The 22,151-nt window shown below is 32.8% G+C and overlaps 1 protein-coding gene across 1 annotated transcript in view; it reads left to right on the top strand.

Annotated features, from left to right (window-relative positions):
* Positions 1-22,151, top strand: part of IL1RAPL1 (interleukin 1 receptor accessory protein like 1) — a 701,170-nt gene that overhangs the window by 420,668 nt on the left and 258,351 nt on the right. Inside the window, exons 4-5 of the mRNA XM_026047316.1 lie at positions 8,552-8,738; positions 10,491-10,644. Coding sequence (XP_025903101.1) covers positions 8,552-8,738; positions 10,491-10,644 — 341 coding nt within the window. The remainder of the gene's footprint in view (positions 1-8,551; positions 8,739-10,490; positions 10,645-22,151) is intronic.

Raw genomic sequence — 22,151 nt, forward strand, 5'->3', positions numbered from 1 at the left:
TAATATAACTCAGTAAAGATAATTGATCTCTACTAATGCAAAAGTTGCAGTTTTTCCTGTAATATTACTAAATGGGAAGAAAATGAATTGCTTGTCACTGTGTATACTAGAAGAGAATTTCTACTACCAATTAACTTCCTAATTAGTCACTGTATTTAATAAGTCTTGAAAAAATCTAGGGTCATAGCAGGCCATGTACTACAAGGATTACATCTCTTGGAAAYGTAGGAGAAAGAGGGTATGAATAGCAATACAAAGGTTCAGACTGATGTCTTGAATATAAGAAAAAAGTAAAAAAAAAAATTGTATCTTGCTGCCTTCTGCAGGTATCATTATTGCATTATGATTCTGTGACTTCTTCAGAAGTGCAGGAGGATGTTTTATTTCCTAATGATCACTGCCAGCAGCTCAAAAGATCTGTTTGTCCTGTTAATCCTTCCTTTGTGCTCTACCTTTGTAGAGCAGATGAGGGTAGTCTCATCCTAAGTGCCTTGGGTGAAAAGAATCATTCCTTTAACCAGAAAGCAAAACATGTCTGCATTCTTCAAAAGAAAACAGAAATAGAGGCTAGTGAAGATTCTCTCTTCAGGATGGCCATGTGCATGTGTGTTTCCATTTAAAAAGCAGCATGTCTCTGCCAGATGGACAAGGAGGTAGCCAGGCCTCTCCCAGGCTCCCCTCCAGGCATGGTCCCTCTGATAAGGGATGATATCTGTGGGAATCAGGTCACAAGAACTCACAGAAAGCTCTGTTTGGCATGGCCAAAAGTGAGCTCCTGATTTCTGTCTTTAATTCAAAAGAGAAATTTCATGCAGGTGATCCATTTGAGCTGTCTATTTTATATAGAAACTGCCCTACAAGTATCTAATTCTCCAAGTAACTAATTCAGATGTAGAGGTCTGTATTGTAAGTGCTGAAGTTCAGAGAAAACTTACTCTATTTTCTTTTTCTTTTTTTTTTTTTTTTTATTCTGCCTCCACTTCCTCCTCCTCTTTCCTGTCTGAATAGTTACCTTCTAGTTTATATGTTTTCAGATAATTGGATTAAAATGGATTTTTTGTCTTAAAGAAAAATGGCCAAACTGCAGATTGCTTGTTATTGTGTGTTTTAAATCTGAAGATTTTGGTACTTGAAAATCCATTTAATAAAAGAGGTAAAGTAAAAACTTCACTTGCCACCTAGGAACAGATTCTAGCAAATTTTACACTTCTGGTCCTTTGTGACTGATCAGATGAGAAACAAATTGATATGTGACAGCATGTGGTCAATTTATTATTGCTTGCACTTACTTTCAGAAGAAGACAGAACAAAGATGAAACTATATCAGGTGAACACTGGGTTAAAACAAAGTTAGTTTAGAAGCTGCAGGTTTTCTAATGCTTTTTTTCCCCCTCAAAGTAACTCAGGGTAGATATACTGCCTGCAAACATATAAAAACCTCAGATTAAGACATGCTGGAAAAAGAAATCTCTTTTATAATATCAAGCATCTTATCATCTGACTCTCACAGTCAGGCATGCTCTTGAGTGCTACAGTGCAAATCGGTAAGGCATAGTTACAGTGCTGTTGTAGGCTCTTTTAAAAGTAATAGTTCTACACAGATATATCAAATCAAACAGGATTGGAGTTAAGATACAATGGTGTATGGGAAAGTAATTAGTAATATTATGGTACTTAAGTGATTTTAAATAAAATAGAGTTTTTACTGCTTTAAACATAAGTTTATTTGGTAACTTACAGCTAAGCCTAGTTAGTGCTAATTGTTGGAGCAAACTCTATTAGTCATGTTTTATTAGCAACTGCTGGTATATTGTCATGATTGTCTTCATTATCCATCTGTATCAATAATGAAAATGGGTTCATTCAGATTAATTGCTCTCCCTTCTTTTTCTAAACACCAGAAGTAACAGCTTGGTTGAGTCCCTAGTATATTTACAGTGATTAAACATTGAAAATCATACTGGCTGTGAGGTTTATAGCACTTTTACGGTCTCCAATTTTTAGTAATTTTTAATAGAAAGTCTACATAGGCTTTTAATTAATTAAATGATACATGTATAAAAATGCTACACAAAGCTGAATATAAAAGTAGAGATTAAGCTAAATGTATCTTTTTTTTTTCCTTCTCCTTGAAGTAAATACTCCTTATATTTTTAGAGTGTCAGATGTAATGACACTTCTGTATAGGATTAAGTAATACCACTTTGGACAGTGTTCAGTAATTATAAAGAAGATGGTTAGGAATTAATTTATTTTATCAAAATAGCCAAACTTTTATCAAAATAGCCAAACTACTGTCTAAGAATTTCTCTCCTCTGCATGTTTGTTTTTTTTTAAAAAAATATGTAGTTTACCAGAATTCTAGAGAAAGGAAAAAGAGTCTTTCAAAGGCCCAGAAGGAATTAATTTCAAAATGGATTTGACATTGTTGCCACAGTCAGTGCTGACCAATGTTTATTTCCAAGGATTATTTTAGATCTCAAGAAAATATATAGAAGTGTACATAATTAGATTTATCTTATATAAAGATCAGTCGAATTCTGGAGCTATTTGACATTGTAGAATTTAGAAATCTAGTAATGATTTCATTCCATGATTTTTCTTGTGATAACGCTAAAGTTGCTGGCCCCACATGGTTTCTTATAAGGGCAAAAAATATGTACTTGCATGGCCCCATTCAGCCTCATGAGATTCTGTATCTTCAGTGGCGTGGAAAGCTCAGCAGTCTAACAAAATTTCAGATTATGTACAAAGCTGATATACAAGATGTTCCCTGATCACATCTGCTAAGTAGGCCCATATGCAACACGGAAGTGCAATGCAAAGCCAAATATATATTTTTATCTACAAAGTGATAGCTCTATCTCCTTTTACTTTAATATTTATTAGTCAGTCAGTAGTCAGTTATTGTTTGACAGATGAAATACAGATGGAAGGAAGAGTTCAAAAAAGAAAGAAAAAAAGACCACAACACTTGCAAAAACCATAGAATGTATAAATTAAGCTACATGAGCTTTTTCTATTTGGTAAACTTACCTTCAAAACCTTTTTGAGACCTCTTTGAAAAGAGAAATGAGTTATGCATTTATGCTGTAAATAGGAAGAAAATTTTGCTTCATATTTAGGGAAAGATGGTTAATCTATATTCCCAATATTCTGCCACAGATAACTGAAATTATGTGAAACTTAACCCTTTCTATTCTGCTTTGCAAAGTTTTCAAGTGACCAATTTTTTTTTTTTTTTTTTATTCATGCATTTAACACTGAGTTAACATTATATGTTTTTAGTTCTAGTTAGTTAGTAGATCTAAAAAGATTAATAAGCTAATTTTATGAAGTTGGAGGATTTTTTGTCCTGTCTTTGTAAATCCAAAACTTTTTTGAAAACCCCAAAGAAATAAAAACAACCAACTAGTGTAAGTAATTAAGTAACTAAAACCAACTAATCTAATAAAGTCTCATTCCCAAACTTTTTTCTCCCAAAGTTCTCTCTCCTTTAAACTTGTAGAGCTACTACTTGGAAAAGCTTTTCCTCCGAAATTTAACAAGGTGATCCATATCCATCGAGGGAGACTTTGAAACTCCACGTAGACATCTGTCTTTTCTTAGTAGAAGAAGAAAGAAAAAGAAACCCACTGGAAATGAGATTGTCAGATGTACATTTTTATTTTTTGTTCTATTATTTAATAATAATAATTTATGATTTAATAATTGAGTAGTTTGGTCAAAAGGGTATTCCTCTAGGATACTCTCATAATCACAATATTTGGTCCAATTTAAAATATGTATGGAATAATTATGTCTTTGCCCTTTCCAACTTGAAAAAAATGTATTAAAAAACAAATACTTTGGGACTATTTAGAGAATTTAACATCTGTATCCTGCAGGCTTTGGGGCATGTAGGTAATCTGTGATCAACCTCATAGTCTTTGTTTTTCTACATATGGACAGCATGGCAGGCATGTACTTCACTAGGGCTAGTGTACACCTTTCCCCAGTCTTTTTCCTTATATTTCTCAAACATTCCCCAAACTATGAATATGGTGGATTATGCTGCTAGTCTTGACATCTTAGATACAAGATTATTGTACTCTGATTATTACAATTTGAACATCTTCTGTTAAGAAGTAATATTGAAAGGCATGTGAATATTTCCCAGCATGCATGTGAAAAAAGCAACCATCATTATATTTTACTTCAAAACATCAGAAGGTTTGTTCAGCTCAAAAGCCTAATTATCAAGCAAGATGCTAAACAGTAAGTCTTTAGTTAAACATTGTAGTCATTCCCCATCTGGTGCTAACAAATGCTCCAGACCTCTTCAATGCATTGATTTCAGGGTTCAAAATTAGGAAAATGCACTAAGGTATTAGACTTTTGCCAGTATGTAAATTTTTATAGCTTCCATGAGAAAAGTGAAATGAGTAGAATATGATCGAGAAAGGACAGGCACATATCAAATGCTTTCTATTTGATTCAAATGAAGGAAAGATTTAATAATAATATTTTTGGTAATCATACAGATGCTATAACATTGGTAAAGGCCAGACTTTATTCCACTGGCTGAAGAGGAAGAAATTTTTAATATGGCTGTATTTCTGATTGTTGAGTGCATCCCTTTTCTGTAATTTCTTCTTACTATCCAGATCTCCTCTTTGCTAATCTTTTCTTTGCTATTGCTGTTCCATACCTTCTCTTCTGCAAATGTATCTTTTTTCTTTTAGTTCTCCGCATAGAGCTCTTCACTTTGTCACATTCCTCTTTTGTCACAGGACCTGAACTTCAAGGTTACASAAGATATCTGAAGATATTTAGACAGATCTTTATTACTCAGTACTCTGTATGCTTTCATGTGGCTGCTGTACAAACAAGCAAATAAATAAAATCTGTTAAGAAGATTCAGAGGAGCTGTAGGAAACTGAGCAGGAGCACAACTACTCCTAAGATATAGAAGAAGACTTGGAGAAGTTGTCTTGTACACATTCTTCTATCTCATCTTTATCAAGGGCTTTCAGGTGCAGATCCTTTGTAACTGGGTTCTAAAGACATAAGGAATATGAATAAAGAAAAGAAAACCAAAAAAAGAAATACAAGAGAATCAATATATCAACATACTTAGCAAATGCTATTGCCATTGTTTTTCCTTTCACGTCTATAGGCCAGAAATGTAAAAATAACACAAGTCACGGTGAAGACTCTGCTTTCTGAAACCGAGTTAAAACACAGGAATAGCTGCTGACATATCCTGTGAAATAGCTTTTTTATATGTGATATGACACTCAGCAGAACTTTTTCCTACTCCTAGTAAGAAACAGGGCAGGAAAGGGGAAATATATACAGTTTTAGTAAATTCTTTGCAATATTTCTGTACTCTGTGTGATTTACACCACTTAAAGTTTTTCTACTAGCTGTCTCACAGATGATGAGTTTTCGACCCATGTTGCTGTGGAATGCAGCTGTGTGGTCCTAAAGGCCTGTGGCTCTCACCACCCTGGAGAGTAAAAGAAGAAAAATTTTTGCAGGATTTGCTGTTAATAAATAATGTAGTAAAGTTTCTTCTGGGTTATAATGTAAACAATGAATAGAATAAAATAAATACACAGAATACATTGGGGTAGGATATTTTTGTTTTGTTTTGGTCTGGTGCCTCCAGTAAGATGCATAAGGGAAATTTTCCTTTGCTCTAACACTCTAGCAGTTTTGACCCTCTGAGGCATTCACATCCAGAACTCTGCTGCCTGCTCTACATTCTGCCAACTGAGGGACTCTACATCTACTCAGTTACGCTCCAGCTGTAAGCAGCAAACATCTCAGCTCATCCGCTTTCTTCTTCACTCCCACCGGGGAACTGCTTGAACTTGCCTTCTGTTTTTCTGATTCTGGATCCAACAGCTTGTTTTCCATTGTCCATATTGTTTTATTGTGCTCTGCCTTTTGTATCATTCTTTTTGAGTTTGGTTTCTTCCTAACAGTCTTCTTTGTCCATCAGATGCAGTCTTTGCTTCTGATAGAGAATGCCAGATGGAGTTGGATTGACAGTGCACTTAGTGTGTGAAATCTCAGTAAGAAAGTCTGTGTCACCTGGAGGTATCTGGAGTTGTAGGTTCCTCTCATTATACTTTAGGCCCTCAAAAGAAAATTCTGTTAGGGCACTTAGATATCTGACTAGTGTCCAGGCAAAATGTTTCAGTCCCTTGTATCTGATAGTTTAGGATTTAGTTATCTTAAAACTCAGTCAATTTGTGGTTTTGTCTGCCAAAGCACTATATATATGGCTCAAACCACAGATACCCACAACTTTAAATCAATAAATACTAAAATCCCTTTAAAGCAACAGGTTTAAATCTTCTAAGATACTTCCAAAATACCTCTCTTCCTATAGAGAGGAAAGCCTAAGTTTCATTTGGTAAAGGATCTCCTACTGGAAACATGAATATTCCTCACAAGAACTCTAAGAATTGGCATTGCTGTTATTGCAGAACAGAGCTCTTAGACCAAAACATAAATTAAATATTTATCCAATTGCCTCTGAATTTTGAAGGAAAACCAAGAAAGAAAATTTCCAGAGAAAAAGGACAGTTAAGGACATTTCTTCAGTCCTCTAGGAATTTTTAAGTCCTGAGATTCAGTAATTGAACAAAACATGAAACTCAACCACATAATAAAAATATGTGAATAAAAGAGAACATCTAAATATGTGATTTAATTATCCAGTACTTCTATGTATATTTTCCCTGTCATCTAATAGCATAACCGTGTTGTCCAGTTTATGTACTCTGCTTTTGATACTGAGAACTTGGTGGATTGCTTGGTGGAACTATTTCAAAAGGGTTGGTCTTTCAAGAATACAGAAAGAAAATAATATTGATTTTGAAAAACTGACTTAGATGACACTTTATGATGTTCCAAAGCTACAAATAAATATTCCAAGTAGGACCTAAATGGAGGAATAATGTAAGATACAGTAATGCAAATGTGCTCATTAAAATGCTGAATGATTTTGAATTGTATTTACATGTAAGTAATGTCTCTTAAATGACTTAAAAGCTGATCAATATTCAATGAATATCTTCTTTGCTCTGGGTAAAGTTTAGACAACTCTATTTTATTCTTACTTCTGAATGGAGTAAGAAATTATAGCTAGCCCTAATTCACAGAGATGCTATTTTGTTTTTGTTCTTACATGTCCTGAAATCCTCCTGGTAGTTTAGGGTGATTCAGTTCCAGAATCTATATTTCTAAGAGTAAACTCTTAGAAATTAATTACTTATATCTTCCTTTGCAGGTTTATATTTTCCTTAGGAAATAGTGCTGTCAAGTGCTTTGAATGAAGTCTCTCGTATTTTTCTTTCTTATGCATTTCTAACACCTCTTGAACAGAGAAAAGGAAGCTTTTGAAGAAGTCTGAAGAGAATGTGAAAATGTAGCTGTCTTTCAGAGCTTGCACTATGAGATACTTGACTGCTGTAAATCAACTTATAGAGTCTGAGAATGAAAATAAGTGAAGAAATATTTTTTTTTAGTGTTCTCTGCAGGATACTCTTACAGCAGATTAGGGGTCAAATGCATTTACAAATCAGCAGGAGAGGAATCTTGCATTGTCACAGAGTATTCCTGGGAAGTGCTCAGCTTTAGACACTCTCTTGCTGTGCACCTGGAAATGAAAAAAAAAAAAAAATCATTTTAAGTAATTTTGTCTCTGAGACCAATTAAAGTGCATAGTGAAATGTGGGAAACAAAACAATGTTCCCTTTTCCCAATGTTTCTGGCTGTCTAGCATATCAACATTCAGCAGCAGCGGGGGAAGGAATAAGTTTCAGGACTAATGAATGATGGCTAACTAATGAAGGTTACAGAGAATGTAGAAGTAACATTCTGGCCCAGGCGTATGGCAACTGGAGGCTAGAGGCTAGGTAAATAAGTTAGCAGTCCTTTACCTKAAAATATCCTTTTYTTTTTTTTTTTTTTTCTTTTTTTTTTCTATGACTGGAATGGTCACAAAACTCATTTTAATCAAAGGCTATGTAAAGGTTGCTGCTTTCACTTGCAAGCATGTTTGAATCTGATAGGTGGCTTAATATCCCAGCTCCCAGTGTGATGACAAAGTGCCCCTTTGGCATTAGCCTGTGGTACTGTGAAAGGATCTTTTCATCTGGAGAACTGTTGCAATAGCGTTTGTCAGCAAGATGGTTGTCGTGTTTCACTGGTAAAGACATGAAACTTTTGTTGCATATTTGCTTTAGAGGAAATTGTCCTCAAATAAACAACACAAGGACAGTACTATTAGAAGGAGTTCAAGGAAAAGGAGAAATAAACTTATTGTTACAGAATAAGGCCAACAGCCTCTAAATATTACATGTAGTGGCTGAAAAGGTAGCAACATTATCATGAAAAGCTTCATTATCATTATAATGAATACACACAAAATACAATTTAATATGAAAAAAATACCAATATATATGATGTGTAAGTCATTATTTTAATCCCAAGCCAGAGAGAGAAAATCAAATATAACAATCAGATTTTTATTTCTATTTTTATTGCATTACAGAAACTCCACTTACTGTATGAAAGTGTCCATTTCTCTGACGGTGGGTGAAAATGACACTGGACTCTGCTACAATTCAAAGATGAAGTACTTTGAAAAAGCTGAACTTAGCAAAAGCAAGGAAATCTCATGCCCCGAAATAGAGGATTTTTTATTTCCATTTAGAGAGCCTGAAATTTTCTGGTATAAGGTAAGGAATACAAGACATTTTTATCTTCAACAAGATATTATGTTCTGCTGATTCTCATCATCTAAATATGATATGCAACTTGGATGTTTTTTAAGATTTCTTAAAAAAATAGCCACCAGAATAGATACCAAAAGCAGGAAAATGAACTAAACAAGAAACAGATTCAAATTCTTTCTTTAGTAAACTTCCAATTTAGTGCTTTATTAATATCTTTTTATGGATGTTATAAATGATTGACAGCTTTCTGCTAATGAGAGGGCAGAAAAAGCCTGTGTTATCAGTCTAGACTAAACTGATATGCTAATAAAAAGTCACATAACCTTCAGGTACAGCACCTGCTTGTTTCATATTAGGCTGAAGGACACATTTGTAGAACTTCAGACATAAAATCTCCTTGGAAAATTAAACAGAAGAGCTGTGTATGCTATTATCAAATTACTTGATTCTTACAACACAGAATTCAGCAATCACTGCCTAAATTTTAGTATGAGTATATTAACTCTTACTTGCAGCTACCAATGACCAATAGTTACAGTCTTTTTATTAATATCTTTATTTATCTTGCATAATGATTTCTAGCTCTTAAGGATCAAATTCTAGAAAAAAACAATTTAAAAAAGGATTGCCTGTGCACACTTAACTTTAACATCTATGAGTGGCATCTTGAGTTCACGAACATAAAACTATGCAATCTAATAGCAGTAAAGTCTCATGATCAAGGATTCTGTCTGAACTAGCTAATTTAGAGTATGGAAGCTGAGATAGCCAGTTGCTTATATTTGTATGTGTTATACAGTGTTTACCTGAAGACTTGTCAAATTTAAAACTGTGACTGGCTTCTCAAATAGTAGTCTTTTTAAGAGTCATTTACAAGGTTTCTGAGAACATGGTCAAGCAAGGTATAATACTTTCATGTGGAAAAGCAAGCCTTGAATGCATAAGCAATGATTATGCTAAGCTAATCAAATAAATATTTTATGACAATCCATCCAAAGACATTATGTTTCATGAAAAGCATCAGTCCCCATTCTTAATGCTTTATAAATATATTAGCTAGTAATGCAAAGATGGTTAGAAAGATTAGAATAAAAACATTCCAATAAATTTTTACAAATAGCACTTAAATTATTTAGGGGTTCTAAAAATCATGCAAACCATTATGTATATATCTATAAATTCACAAAATCTAACATTTTGGTAATAGAAATTAAATCTTTTTTTTTTTTTTTCTTGATACTGTAAATGTTTTCAGAAAGAGATGTATAACTTGTCCTGGTTTCTCCTCATTCTCATCTTTCTGTTTCTTTCCATTTTTAATCACCATTTTCTTAAAACAAACCAACAAACAAATGAACCTTTCTCCCCTGAAACCTGCAGCTGTTATATTGGTAATATAACAATCACAGATAACAAATATAATTGTAAGAGCATGGAAACAAATGAAATAAGAAATAAGATCTCCCCAACAAACTAATGGCAAAGAAAATCACAGAATCGCAAAATGACCAAATGAATGAAGTCGTCTTTCTTGTCTTTCTTGSCAAATGTCACGTCCTTTGTTTTCATTTGTTTGTTTCTTTTTAAAACAGCACTAAACTAATGTAATGAGATATTCAAGACATTTAGTGTATGTAAAACTCATGAATATGTTGAGTTCTTTTCTAGGCTTCCTGTTTGGAACAACACCAAGAGTAGTAATCTAGTTTAAGGAGAAGAACATTATCACTGAAGTGTTATATTTTCTTTAAACAGGAATGCAAATCAAAGACTTGGAGATCAAGTATTGTATTTAAAAAGGACACTCTTGTCATTCGGGAAGTTAAAGAGGATGACATTGGAAATTACACTTGTGAGTTAAAATATGGAATCTTTGTTGTCAGAAGAACTACAGAATTAACAGTTACAGGTAATTATGGGCTCTTGCTATCTGTTATATATAGAAAAAAAACACTGATTGTTGTGATTTGAGATGTATTTGAATCATTGTATCTATTTAAACTCTTTTGCACAAAACTTTGCTGTATGCAGAAACAGGAACAGCGGATATATCCAACTGCCCCCAATACTTCACACTAATACATCTAAGGTTTTGAGCATTTTTGCCTGTTTTGTTTTGAACGTTTTTTCCTGTTGCTGTAGTTCATGGCAGGGTCATCTTTCTGAATGAAAAATAGGCACAAGGAACAGATAACTTCAGCATTATTACCTTTAATGAAAAGTAGGATCATGAGGTTGATCATACTTTTTCTTGTGGTTAAATGGCTTGAGATATAAGATAACATATACAGGAACAGATCAGGTTAAAATACTGTTTAGTCTGTCAAGGTCACTGCAACAACGTAATGGACATTTAAGTAGGAATACCTGAACAATGTGTGAATGAAGAATGGTATCATTCTTTCTCTGTTGTTCTCTCCCAGCTTTCTGTGCTTGACAGTTCAAGAACTTCTTGATCTCAGTCATCATGTGTAATGGTTACTAATTGACCTATTTTCCATTAGTCTGATTTTTCTTTAATTCACTTATCCTTGTCTTCAACAAGATTTTGAAACCTCGACTTTTAACATTGCAATTATATAACATAAATAAACTGTATAATCTCACCAACAGCAATGGAAAAAGATGCATTTAATGGAATTTGCATTTAAAGTTACCATATCAAGATATAAAATCCATCATAGATGAAAACAAAAGTATATATAGTATGAGGGATGTATAGAGCTGCTGAATATTATAAATGGTCTATTTCAATTACAAATAATTTCTCCATTTCTCACTACATCTCTAATCGCTGTTTTATAAAAATATAAAACTATATAGTTCTACCTAAGGTAGAGAATTAGTCTTTGCAGTTATGAAACTGGAAGACAGGATATGACAGTTTCATGTCATATTCTCTAAAACAAGACAGAAACAGGATTTTGGGGAGAAACTGAATATTATCTAAATTCATATTGTTCATAAAATCGCTTGCTTGTGCAGCCTTTGAAGTATCAAGTAAACTAAAAAATCTGGTAGAAGGAATTCCACGGAACTTTTCTTGTTACATTTGAGTAACTGATATAGAAATATATTGCATGCTGAGAATTAATGGCCGCATGTATGTTGTGCATTAGGTTGAGCTGTAACAACTTCCTGTTATAGTGAGAAGTTTGCTTTCTATACTGAGATTTTTGCCAGCTATGTTATCATTATCAGAAATTACAGTGAAAAATTGTTTGTAATTTTCTTCTAGTAGATTAGTCTGGCAATCATATTGCTTATGTTCTTATGAAAGAATGCAGGTGATCAATCATATTTATTTAAGCTCAATATTCAAAATATCTTCATATTTTTTCTTGTATATGGAATTGATATATTTGATCAGTACAGACAGGCAATTACTGTCTAGTGATTAACCTCAGAGTAAACATCCATATACTTGGTTTGATTGACTGTCATATGCAAAAACCAGAAATAGAGTCCTCAAGAATTTGATTTATACCAGGAGGAGCTTGTCAGTTATCTTTTTCAATATATGATATATAGACTCAAATGGTACATAGTCCTCAGGTGATCTATGATGTGAGTSATCACAATGACTGCAGGGATCACCTGAGGACTATGTACCATTTGAGTCCATACATCATTATATGAGAAGTCGCTGTGAATGGGGCACGGCACTGCTTAAAGCATCACAACTCTTTTTAGTAATGAATAAACAATAATCTTACTGTTTGTAGCAATGATTAAAAAAAATCATCACTTGTGGTATAGATAGGACTTCAGTCTTTGATGTTTARCTAGGTAGAGATAGGAAGAGATGTGACTGATTTTGACGTGCTAAAAACAAATTAAGGCTTATGGAGGGATAGGTATAATTTCCAAGTCTGGAAGTCTAGAAACCCTGGCAGATATCCAGACAATCTCCATAGTGAACTCTAAATAGTGAACTGCTTTGGTAGTACTGTGGGTCTTCATACCATCCTTATTACTATCACGAGACTAAACAGAATTAACAGATCTTTTCAGAGTATTACTAATTTTAAACTACTGCTGTACTTATGTCATGATATGTCTTTTTATCATTGCTTCATCAGAAATTAAAACTTTACATGTCATTTATTTATGGAACAGCAGGAGAGGGGTGTTGGCTGTTTGCTTCTTTTGAAAAAGAAATTTAATTTAGGAATTTAGAAATAAACGTTGTTACCAAAATAAAAGTAGTAAATTAAACTGATAGTTGATCACTTCGCTATATTTACAAATACTTATTTAAACTAAGGAATTATGGGTTTTTTTAACATTCAATCTCTTATATTGGAGTAAAACGTATACTGTTGACTAATCGCATTTGGCACATTTCAGAGATTTTTTTTTTTTTTTTTACATTTCTTCTAACTCTGTAAGTTAGTAGTCTGTAGTTTGTAGTGATAAACAATGCATTTGTCAATTCTTGATAACAGCAATTTCCATCAGTAAATCTCAGCTCCAAAAAAGTCAGAAAAACATTTCTAAGGCATTTGAAATTGCTATGGCAAATATTTTTGGTTTAAAATAAAAGAAAATCAAAAGTATGAGTAAGCAAATCATTTTGAGAATGAGTAGTTTGCATCAGACTTTCCATAAATTTTAACATACATATTGAGTAACCTGTAAAGAGTTTATCAAAATGAGACATAAAAAAGGAATATAAAATATTATAAATAATAACTATAAAAATATGTAAGAATAAGTATATATAATTATGGCTATTGAAAATCCCAGATAGAGACTGTTTTTTCTACCTGTTCTACAATGAGAAGAAATGTTCCCTTTTGTGACTTAAATTATATGCACTGAATCCCATCTTACATCCATCTTTAAAGTAACAAGCATAAAATAACGATCACTTTTAGCGGTCACATTCTTGATTTTATGAAAAATATCATTTATGAAAAAATGCCATGATAATGGCAGTCACGTTAACTATATGTTCCTTACCACAAGTCAGTATATATTTTATTTCTACTTAAAAATATTATTTTGTCTTAGAATATCTGGCAATTTTCTATTAGGACATCWTTTTCTTAAAAATCAACCAACCAAACAACAACAAAACTGATGTTACTTGAAAAATTTGTATCTCATATTGGAAATATCACTTAAATGATCTGAATCTTTTTCTATTTTTTTACTTGCATCTGACTTATGAATTATCTACTTTGCAGCATACAAGCTGTACACACTGATTTTTACAGCTTGTCATTAATGAAAATGCTCACATAAACACCATAATTGATGGTTCTTGCTTTGCTATTATGTAATTATGCATTAAAAAAGTGRTGCTATATATTAAATCATTTGTACACATCTACATCTATCGCCTGGCTAGCATTACTAATTTTTCTTTTGATATGTGGAATTTTAATGAAAGKTGTATCAGTTTCCTGTGACAATCTTGATTAAGAACATGTTCAGATGGAGGAAAGGTTCCTATTTTAACAACACAGTATTAATTTATTAGGATGGCATAACAACAATCAAAAATATTTTCCATTAGAAATTTATTTTAGTTAAATGTTAAGGTTATTCTTTCTGTTGTCTCTACTACTAAGATATTTGCAAACATGAATTCTTTCAGCCTTCCCAGACTATCATGCAGGTCAAAGGGTGTCCAGCTTGAGTCTAAGAGATAGTGTATATCTACCCCACTAAAATATCAAACATCTGTTACTGATGCATATGATAAAGCAAACGGACTCTGACAATTTTGCATTACATATTCAATCCTTTCTTTTTTCATTTTAAATATATATATATTTTCCATTCTGTTAAAATAAGTCCTCATATCTTTCAGATGGAATCAGAACTAACCAGTAGGTTCTTATTCCTGAATTCTTTTCTGAGACACACATTTTGTTGTCTTTATTCATTTTTTATTTTCCTTAATGTCACCTTGAAAACAACTTCTGCTGGAATGAGTATGATTTTGGATTTAGTGATTTGAGCATGTTCACCAACAGACTAATAATTAACAATTAAAAATAATGCAAATCGATAAGAGTCTTTTCATTATATACATTTATCCTGCTTGGCCTAAGACATTCTTGTAACAATCTGTAAAATACCAGCTTATTCTTTCCCTTTGCCATCCATGACTTCTTTCTTTGCTAGGTTTATAGGCAAAATGACTGTTTAGACTGTGATTTTTATGCTTCACTATTATGCTGGAGCTGACTCTATTAGTGTTTTTTGAAAGTTGGTGTTTGTTGAAGCTTTGTTTCTTTTGCTTTCTGAAGGATTTAGTTGTGATCAGGTCATCATGATCAGTAAAAAATCTTAAATGACTATATGTTGGTATGTATTTATAGTGCTGAAAACTCCACCACTAAAATAAATACAATGAAAAAAGTAATTATAATGATATTAAATTTCTAACATCACAGCTCACTTAATTGGGGTCTTCCATATCTCTAGAGAATACATACATAGCCATTTATGATACTTGTTGAAAGGGACATGGAAGGTTATATCCTGTCTTAAGTGATCTGTATTTTAATGATATTAGACCAAATGCACTCACTTTTGCCTCACAAATGTTCAAATAGATTGTTCCCATCTGATGTTCCATCTCCTTCGGAATAGAGAAAGATGCTGCCATAAACATATATTACTTATTTGTATATGGTGTTAAATGAGAAAAATATTAAGGAACAAGGGCAGCTATTTTCCAAGCATTCATAGCTTGAGAACAGAATCTGCTTAGTCTCTGCCACAAATGATGGGGATGAACCATTTTGGATGCACCCAGGAACTCATTTTACTTAYTTAAGCTGATACCTGTGATTATCAGAGTTGATTCTTATTTCTTTTGTTCTTCACAAATTTAATTCAACTCATGAATATGTTCAGAGAAAAAATATATTTATTGTTATTGTTTTGTGGAAAGACTAATAAAAATAAACCAAACTATTCCCTCATTATGAAAGCCGCATGTTCAAAATGAACCTAGCATTTTTATAATACATAAAATCCTGTAGGTTTAGCCAATTCRTGGCTGAATAGTGGATGGGATATTTTTTATAAATTAGAAAGGCGTGATCTTCTTTTATATAGCAATCATTTTTGTGTAGTTGAAAACAAAGGTCTAAATTAAGCTCATGTGTGCATTTGAGTAATAATAATCAGAATTTTATTTAGAATTTTGGTTAAAACATTCACTATAAATCTTCATTTAATATATTCATTGTAAATGGGTTTAGTTAGTTATTCAAAATCAGATTTAAATGAAGGCAGCTTGATCAAAGCCTTATGTATTTTACTTCAAAGTAAGTGCAAACTATGTTGTGTATGTTTTAGGTTGAAATTATGAATTAGAAAGCCAACTTCAGCAATTTAGCTGAGACATAATTTAAATGGAGAGAGATCCTCAGCTCTAAAATCTTGCTGCTTCTGACCTTCAGACATTTCTACCTTTGTAAAACACCTAATTGAGATATTCACAGTGGCCATTTTAAAAATAATCAGAGATTAGTCATGCTCCATGGTCACTAGCAAGAGGAAAGCTCTACTAGACAGTAACTCAGAGAAGCAGCAGAGCTGGGCAGGTAGAATTTTAAAGGCATTTTCCATGGGCTGTGGAAAGTGCAGAACTTCCTCTGTGTAACATGAGGTGAGATGAATAGCCTGCTTCTTYTGGTTAATAGATTTATATGCTTGTTATTTTAGACAGGGTCTTACTTCATGCTTAATCTACCTTCTATAACATGTTCTCTTTCTTAATTACCATCTTTTTCTATTATTTATCACATTTCCTCCAGGACATGGCTGCTATTGCTAATTTTTCATGTTGCTAATGCTTCTTATACAAGTATTCTTTATTTTCCACTTCTCTTACAATATCCCAGGACTTCCTCTCTGCCTGATGGAGTGTCTTTTGAAGAGGAGAAATGATTAGTCTCTTGTGGCCGTTTGTATAGATAATATAAAAATAAAATATGAGCTATAAAATTCTAAAATATATTAGAAAGTTTTATGTTTATTGCACTTAAGTAAGTGTCAATGTTCACAAGCTTATTTTAATCATCCTTGTTCTCAGTATGTCCATAATCTTTGAGGCCTCTGCTTGTCTCATATGATACTAAAGAATGACCTCTTGAAAACCTATAGGACAAATATGTGAGTTTTTTAATAATTACATGGTTAAATATTATGAAGCAGTAATGCAGTCATGACTTCTGTTTTAAATAATGTCCTGTAGTCCTTGTTGACAATATAGTGTCAATAAATGTTAAGAGGATTTTGTAGCATTTATGGGAGTCTGATGACTTGTTAAACTTAAATGAGACTATTTAGCTGCAGTTCTTTTTTTTTATTATTATTAATTGTGGCTTCATGTGTAAAACTAAGTGCTTAAAATATCTCCAAAATTGTTTTTATAGCAATTGAGAATAATTTAAAGAAACATTGTTTCTATGCATGACATAAATTTGTTCAAGTCAGTTTTATTTTAATCATAAGTCATATTAGAATATCAAAATATAAATATGTTAAGTTTATGTTGTTATCGTGGTTCTGCTTACTATTTTAACAGTTAAGTATGATGAAGTTGTTAAGATGAGTTTCATTCTATAATGAAAAAAAAATGTAGACAAATATTTATCATAAAACAGTAAGTGTTGGTGACTACACAAGACACAAAAGAGGTAAAAACCCTTGGTCCAATATGATATTACAAAAATTAAATTATTCTACTCTTAAGACACCCAGGATGCTTGTTAAACAACCTTTTAAATGTAGTGAAATTACATTCAACATTAATATTTCACATTGTTGGTAAGGAATCAGAGGATTTCATTTTAGTTCTATATTCCCCTTGAGTATGTGAATTCCAGCAGTATTTTCCTAACCTGGCATTTATAACTTTCTAAGCTTTTCTCTGCAAGTTTTAGTTTATTTATGCATATGGTGGATTTTCTAGGATGATATTTTAATAAACTAGAGCATGAAATATCCAAATATAGCAGCATATGGACCTAGTCCTGCATCCATCCTTAAAATAAATTTGTATACACTCATGCTAAATGAATATATTGCTTTGAAATAAAGGGCAAACTTTATAATGTAGTGTACCAGTCATTAATAGACTTAATAAGCACTTTATTAGCATTTCTTGACAAGTGTGTTATATTATTTGGCTTTATTCTTTAAATGCTATCAGAATTTTAGTATCCTCTCCTGCATGATAAGAACAACCTTGTTTTTTCTAATACATTTCTACATGTTATATGAGATGGCAGTTCATAGGAAGAGAAATTCACAGAACAAGCATGTTTAAAGAAAGTTTTTAGTTGTTTTTAATAGACTGTGTTCCAATTCTTAGCTGATAAGTGAACCAAAATTCATAGTACATATGTGCAGTAAGAGATTTGAGATAATACCTGTATTACAGGTAGTAGAAGATTRAGGAAATAAGGCATCCTTTTTTTTATTGTACTATTACCTGCTTGGGAACATAGTGCTCCACCAAAGCCAGTAGAAAGTATTTGAGAATTATTCATCCTTACCCAAAGTGCACTTATTTTACATAGTATTCAAATCTTGGACAACCTCAGGAATATAATGTCATCAAAGAAATTATCAAGCTAAGCATCGAAGTTATCAAGCTTCTCTGCATATTTGTGCTTCACAGTATCAATTAACTATCTAAAGTAGCAATGCATAAAAACAGCAGAAAAATAGCACATGACAAATTTATTAAACAAAATTTTCTTTAYATTCTTTTTCACTTTACTGAAATACAGATTTCTTTCAGATCACTAGTGGTTTACTCATCACTCTAACAGAGCCAGAATTGATTTTCTCACATTTTTATTAAGAAAGATCAGAAATTATTTTCATTTAAGAGTGAAATCAATCTATCAATCAAGTATGGCAAAACACAACAAAAAAATTCTGCTAATCCTTGAGGAGCAAAAACTTTACCTTGGGATTTTATAGGTATTCCATCATGCAATTTCCTTCACTTCTTTGATCTGTGTCATGACCACCCACACCATCATGCATTATAGATGTTCTTTTTTTTTCTCCATAAAAACTGAGAAAAAAAAACACTTATCTATTTCTGCATGACACTAGAAAATATATTATAATTTCAGGTCTGACTGGAACTAACATTGCTACTGTTTTACTCACTTGGTGAAGAGTTTCATCTATGCTTACCAGCGTCAGTATGGACAAAACTGTTGGCTTACTGACAGAAGTGTAGAACTAAAATATACTTAAAGAACAGTCAACAGAATAAATTTGTTATTCTAGGACACTTTATCTGAACAGTTTAAAAATGAAAGATATGTGAAAAGGAATAGGAATGAATAAATCAAAAATTATATCATAATTTTACTTCTGGTGTTTCACTTGTTAATAGTCCCACAACATAATATTATTCCAGTTTTGGGAGTTTTATTTATGGTGAATGTATGACCTGTTCTGTGCTTTTCTCTAGTGGTAAGGTTCATTCTATCTAATTCTAATATTTACAGTCATCTACATATGAGCTAGTTGCTCTTTATAGCACAACTTATCCTAATGTCAATGTATAGAACAGATCAGATGAACTGGATTATATAAATTCCTATTTCAATCTTTTGATTATCAAAAGGAGATTTAGGTGACAAATTCAAATGTAGATTCATATTATAAATATATACATCGAATGAAAAACATTTCACAATTGTATGTATATGATCTTTGGAAACAGTAAGCTAGCTCTAAAACATATTTGTTAGTATAAAGCAAGTCTAAAATTAATGACATCCTTTGAAACAGAGAAGAACAAATCTTCTGTAGTAGAAGTTACATCTGGTTTTAGTCTGAGATGTGTAGTTTAAAGAATAAGCAAGCTTATCTGGGTACAAGCCTGGCTTCAGATCTCCAGGGATTAATCTATCAACTGGTCTAATAAAATGCATTGCTTCTACTTTATTTTGTCTAGACCATCATGTCTACAACATCATTACTATTACTGTTTTTCATGATGTTTAGATTTTCTTAGGATGAAAATGCTATTGGAAATATACAGCATGCACTTATTTAAACTGGCTGCATTGTGCAAAACAACTATAGGCTTTTTATTAAAATATTACTGTTTTGATTCATTTTGGCAGCTAGAATAATATATGTTTTGTGTAGCATGGTGTAGCTTTTTGCATTTTGTGCTTTATTTGAAATGGATGATATAAATAAGAAAACTGATAGCTTTCTTTTTATATTTCATAATTCTGTACACAACCATAGCTAAACAAAGGTGTTGATACAGGATTTACAGTAATCAGAACAGATGTCCTATTAGTAAGTAGGTGGATTTTCACTGTAGGGGTGGTAAATTTATTTCAAATTATTACTTCTCTTCACCACTTACGCATGTCTTCTGATGCAGCATTTCTGCTCTAGATATGAACTGATATAAATGCCTGGGTGGATAACAAATATGAAGAGAGAGAAGGTTTTTTGTCACACAATCAGTGATTTAAACACCCCCAAACTGGCCTCTCTCCCTTTGCCAAGTCTGTCCTTTCAAATCTCAGCCTAGCAATGCGCTTCAGCTCTTGGCATCACTTCCAGGACATGCTTGGTCAGGGGGCTGGAGCCAAGAGCTTGTAAGCGGCTGCCCTGCCCCCTCAACAGACAGTGCTGTAGTTGTTCCTTCCCCTGTGCAAATGTCCCATCTGCATCTCAGTCTCCACTGAACTCTTATGTCAGCAGCGGAGGAGCCAAGGCTCGGTGCCGAAGGGCAGACCGGCTGGGCGGGAATGTGGTGCAGGAGTCACACGCTCCGGATGGAGACCWCCATAGACCATTGCTTCTGCAGGTCACCCCAGCCTTACACATGGAGCATCTGCTTCCTCCTTTCCACTGCAGTCACACCTCTTTTTCCCATGTCAGAAAACTGAGTTTGATTTTTCAGGTGCTTTTTTGTCTTTCAAAACAATTCAATCCTTTTTTCAGAATTTTTGAGCTGGCACTGAGAATTGAGAAAGGCACTCATGAATAACTTGGCAAAGGGCAAAAAATGCATTGTGAAAAGCTAATTTAAATAGAAATAGGCTCATTCCTTTGTGTGGGCTGCCTATGCTTTTTTTCTTTTTTTAATCTAGATTTTTATGAGCAAATTCAGTTTTCTGAGGAACTACCCCGACACCTTCTGGAAAAAAAGGAGAAAAATAAAAATAAGGCTAGGTGAACTGCTTTGTCATTTCTGTACAACTAACAGTATCTAGCTTCTGCCTTTTTTGGTCATATTTAAAAAGCAGCAGGTTCTTCAGATTATCAGGAACTGATAATAACAGACACAACACACTCAAGAAATATTGATGTCGATTTTACTGTCAATCATAAGGTTTTTACAAGGAAAGCGTTACTTGTTTATTTATTTTTTTTCTTACACTTACTATAGTAGGAATCAAATTTATACACTTGTTGTTCTAACAAAGACAGGATCAGAGGATTGTTGGAGAAAAGTACTTGGAAGAGCTATACTGGCTTCTGAAAAATTAAAGACATTTTAAAATAGTTCTGTATGTGCCCTGGAATAACTTCTATTAATGCTGTTTGGCAGATTACAGCTCATATTTTCAATAACTAAATTCCCTAGTGTTCTGCTCTAGGTGCCTTCTTGTCTGTGTAGTTCATGAGCACCCTCCTGATCTGTCATAGCACATTTGATATAGATACAGAACTGAAGAACTGATGATTTATCAGGTTTGCGCAAGAGAAATACAGATGTATATGCCTGCTATGATACGGACAGAAACCACAAAACACTGAATACTACTTATTTTTTGCTATAAGTTATGTTGGTTGGAGGAAAATTTTATCTTTACATACAAATTTGGGATCCTAATATTACTTCATAATCTCATAATAAGCATGATAATTTATTTTAAGTTTCAGTTTGGTTTTGTTACTTGTTTTCTTGGACCTATTTGTTTTTTCTTTTAATGGAAATGGGAAAACTGTTGCTTAGTTCAGCAAGAATAAAACAAAACAAAAACTCATAAATTATCTGTCTAGTCTTTGCAAGCCAAATTAGAAGACTTTAATGACTTGAAAAATTTCTTTCATTTTTTTGAATAAAACACGAAGTAATTCTTCTAAGAAAAACATGTCAGGTGACCTAGCTCACTTATTAAGATGAGTGCTTCATTATATCAAAGGACAGAAGACTTGCATTAACCTGATTAAAAACACTATACTGAGTCAATGCAAGAATGATGAATCAAGTCTTGGATTTTTAAAAGGATTTCCTGAGCAGAAAGGGATTTTTTAATAAGTAAATTGTTACCAGATGAATGTGTAGAAGGTCCTCATAGTTCCCACTTGTGTATATTAAGGTTTAATAACTGGAATGAGTAGAGTAGGAGAAGCAATTTGGGCTTAAGAACTGTAGTGGTT

The sequence above is a fragment of the Nothoprocta perdicaria genome, unplaced genomic scaffold, assembly GCF_003342845.1.
Source record: "Nothoprocta perdicaria isolate Ctin4 unplaced genomic scaffold, notPer1 scaffold_49, whole genome shotgun sequence".
In the NCBI taxonomy this organism is placed as follows: domain Eukaryota; kingdom Metazoa; phylum Chordata; class Aves; order Tinamiformes; family Tinamidae; genus Nothoprocta; species Nothoprocta perdicaria.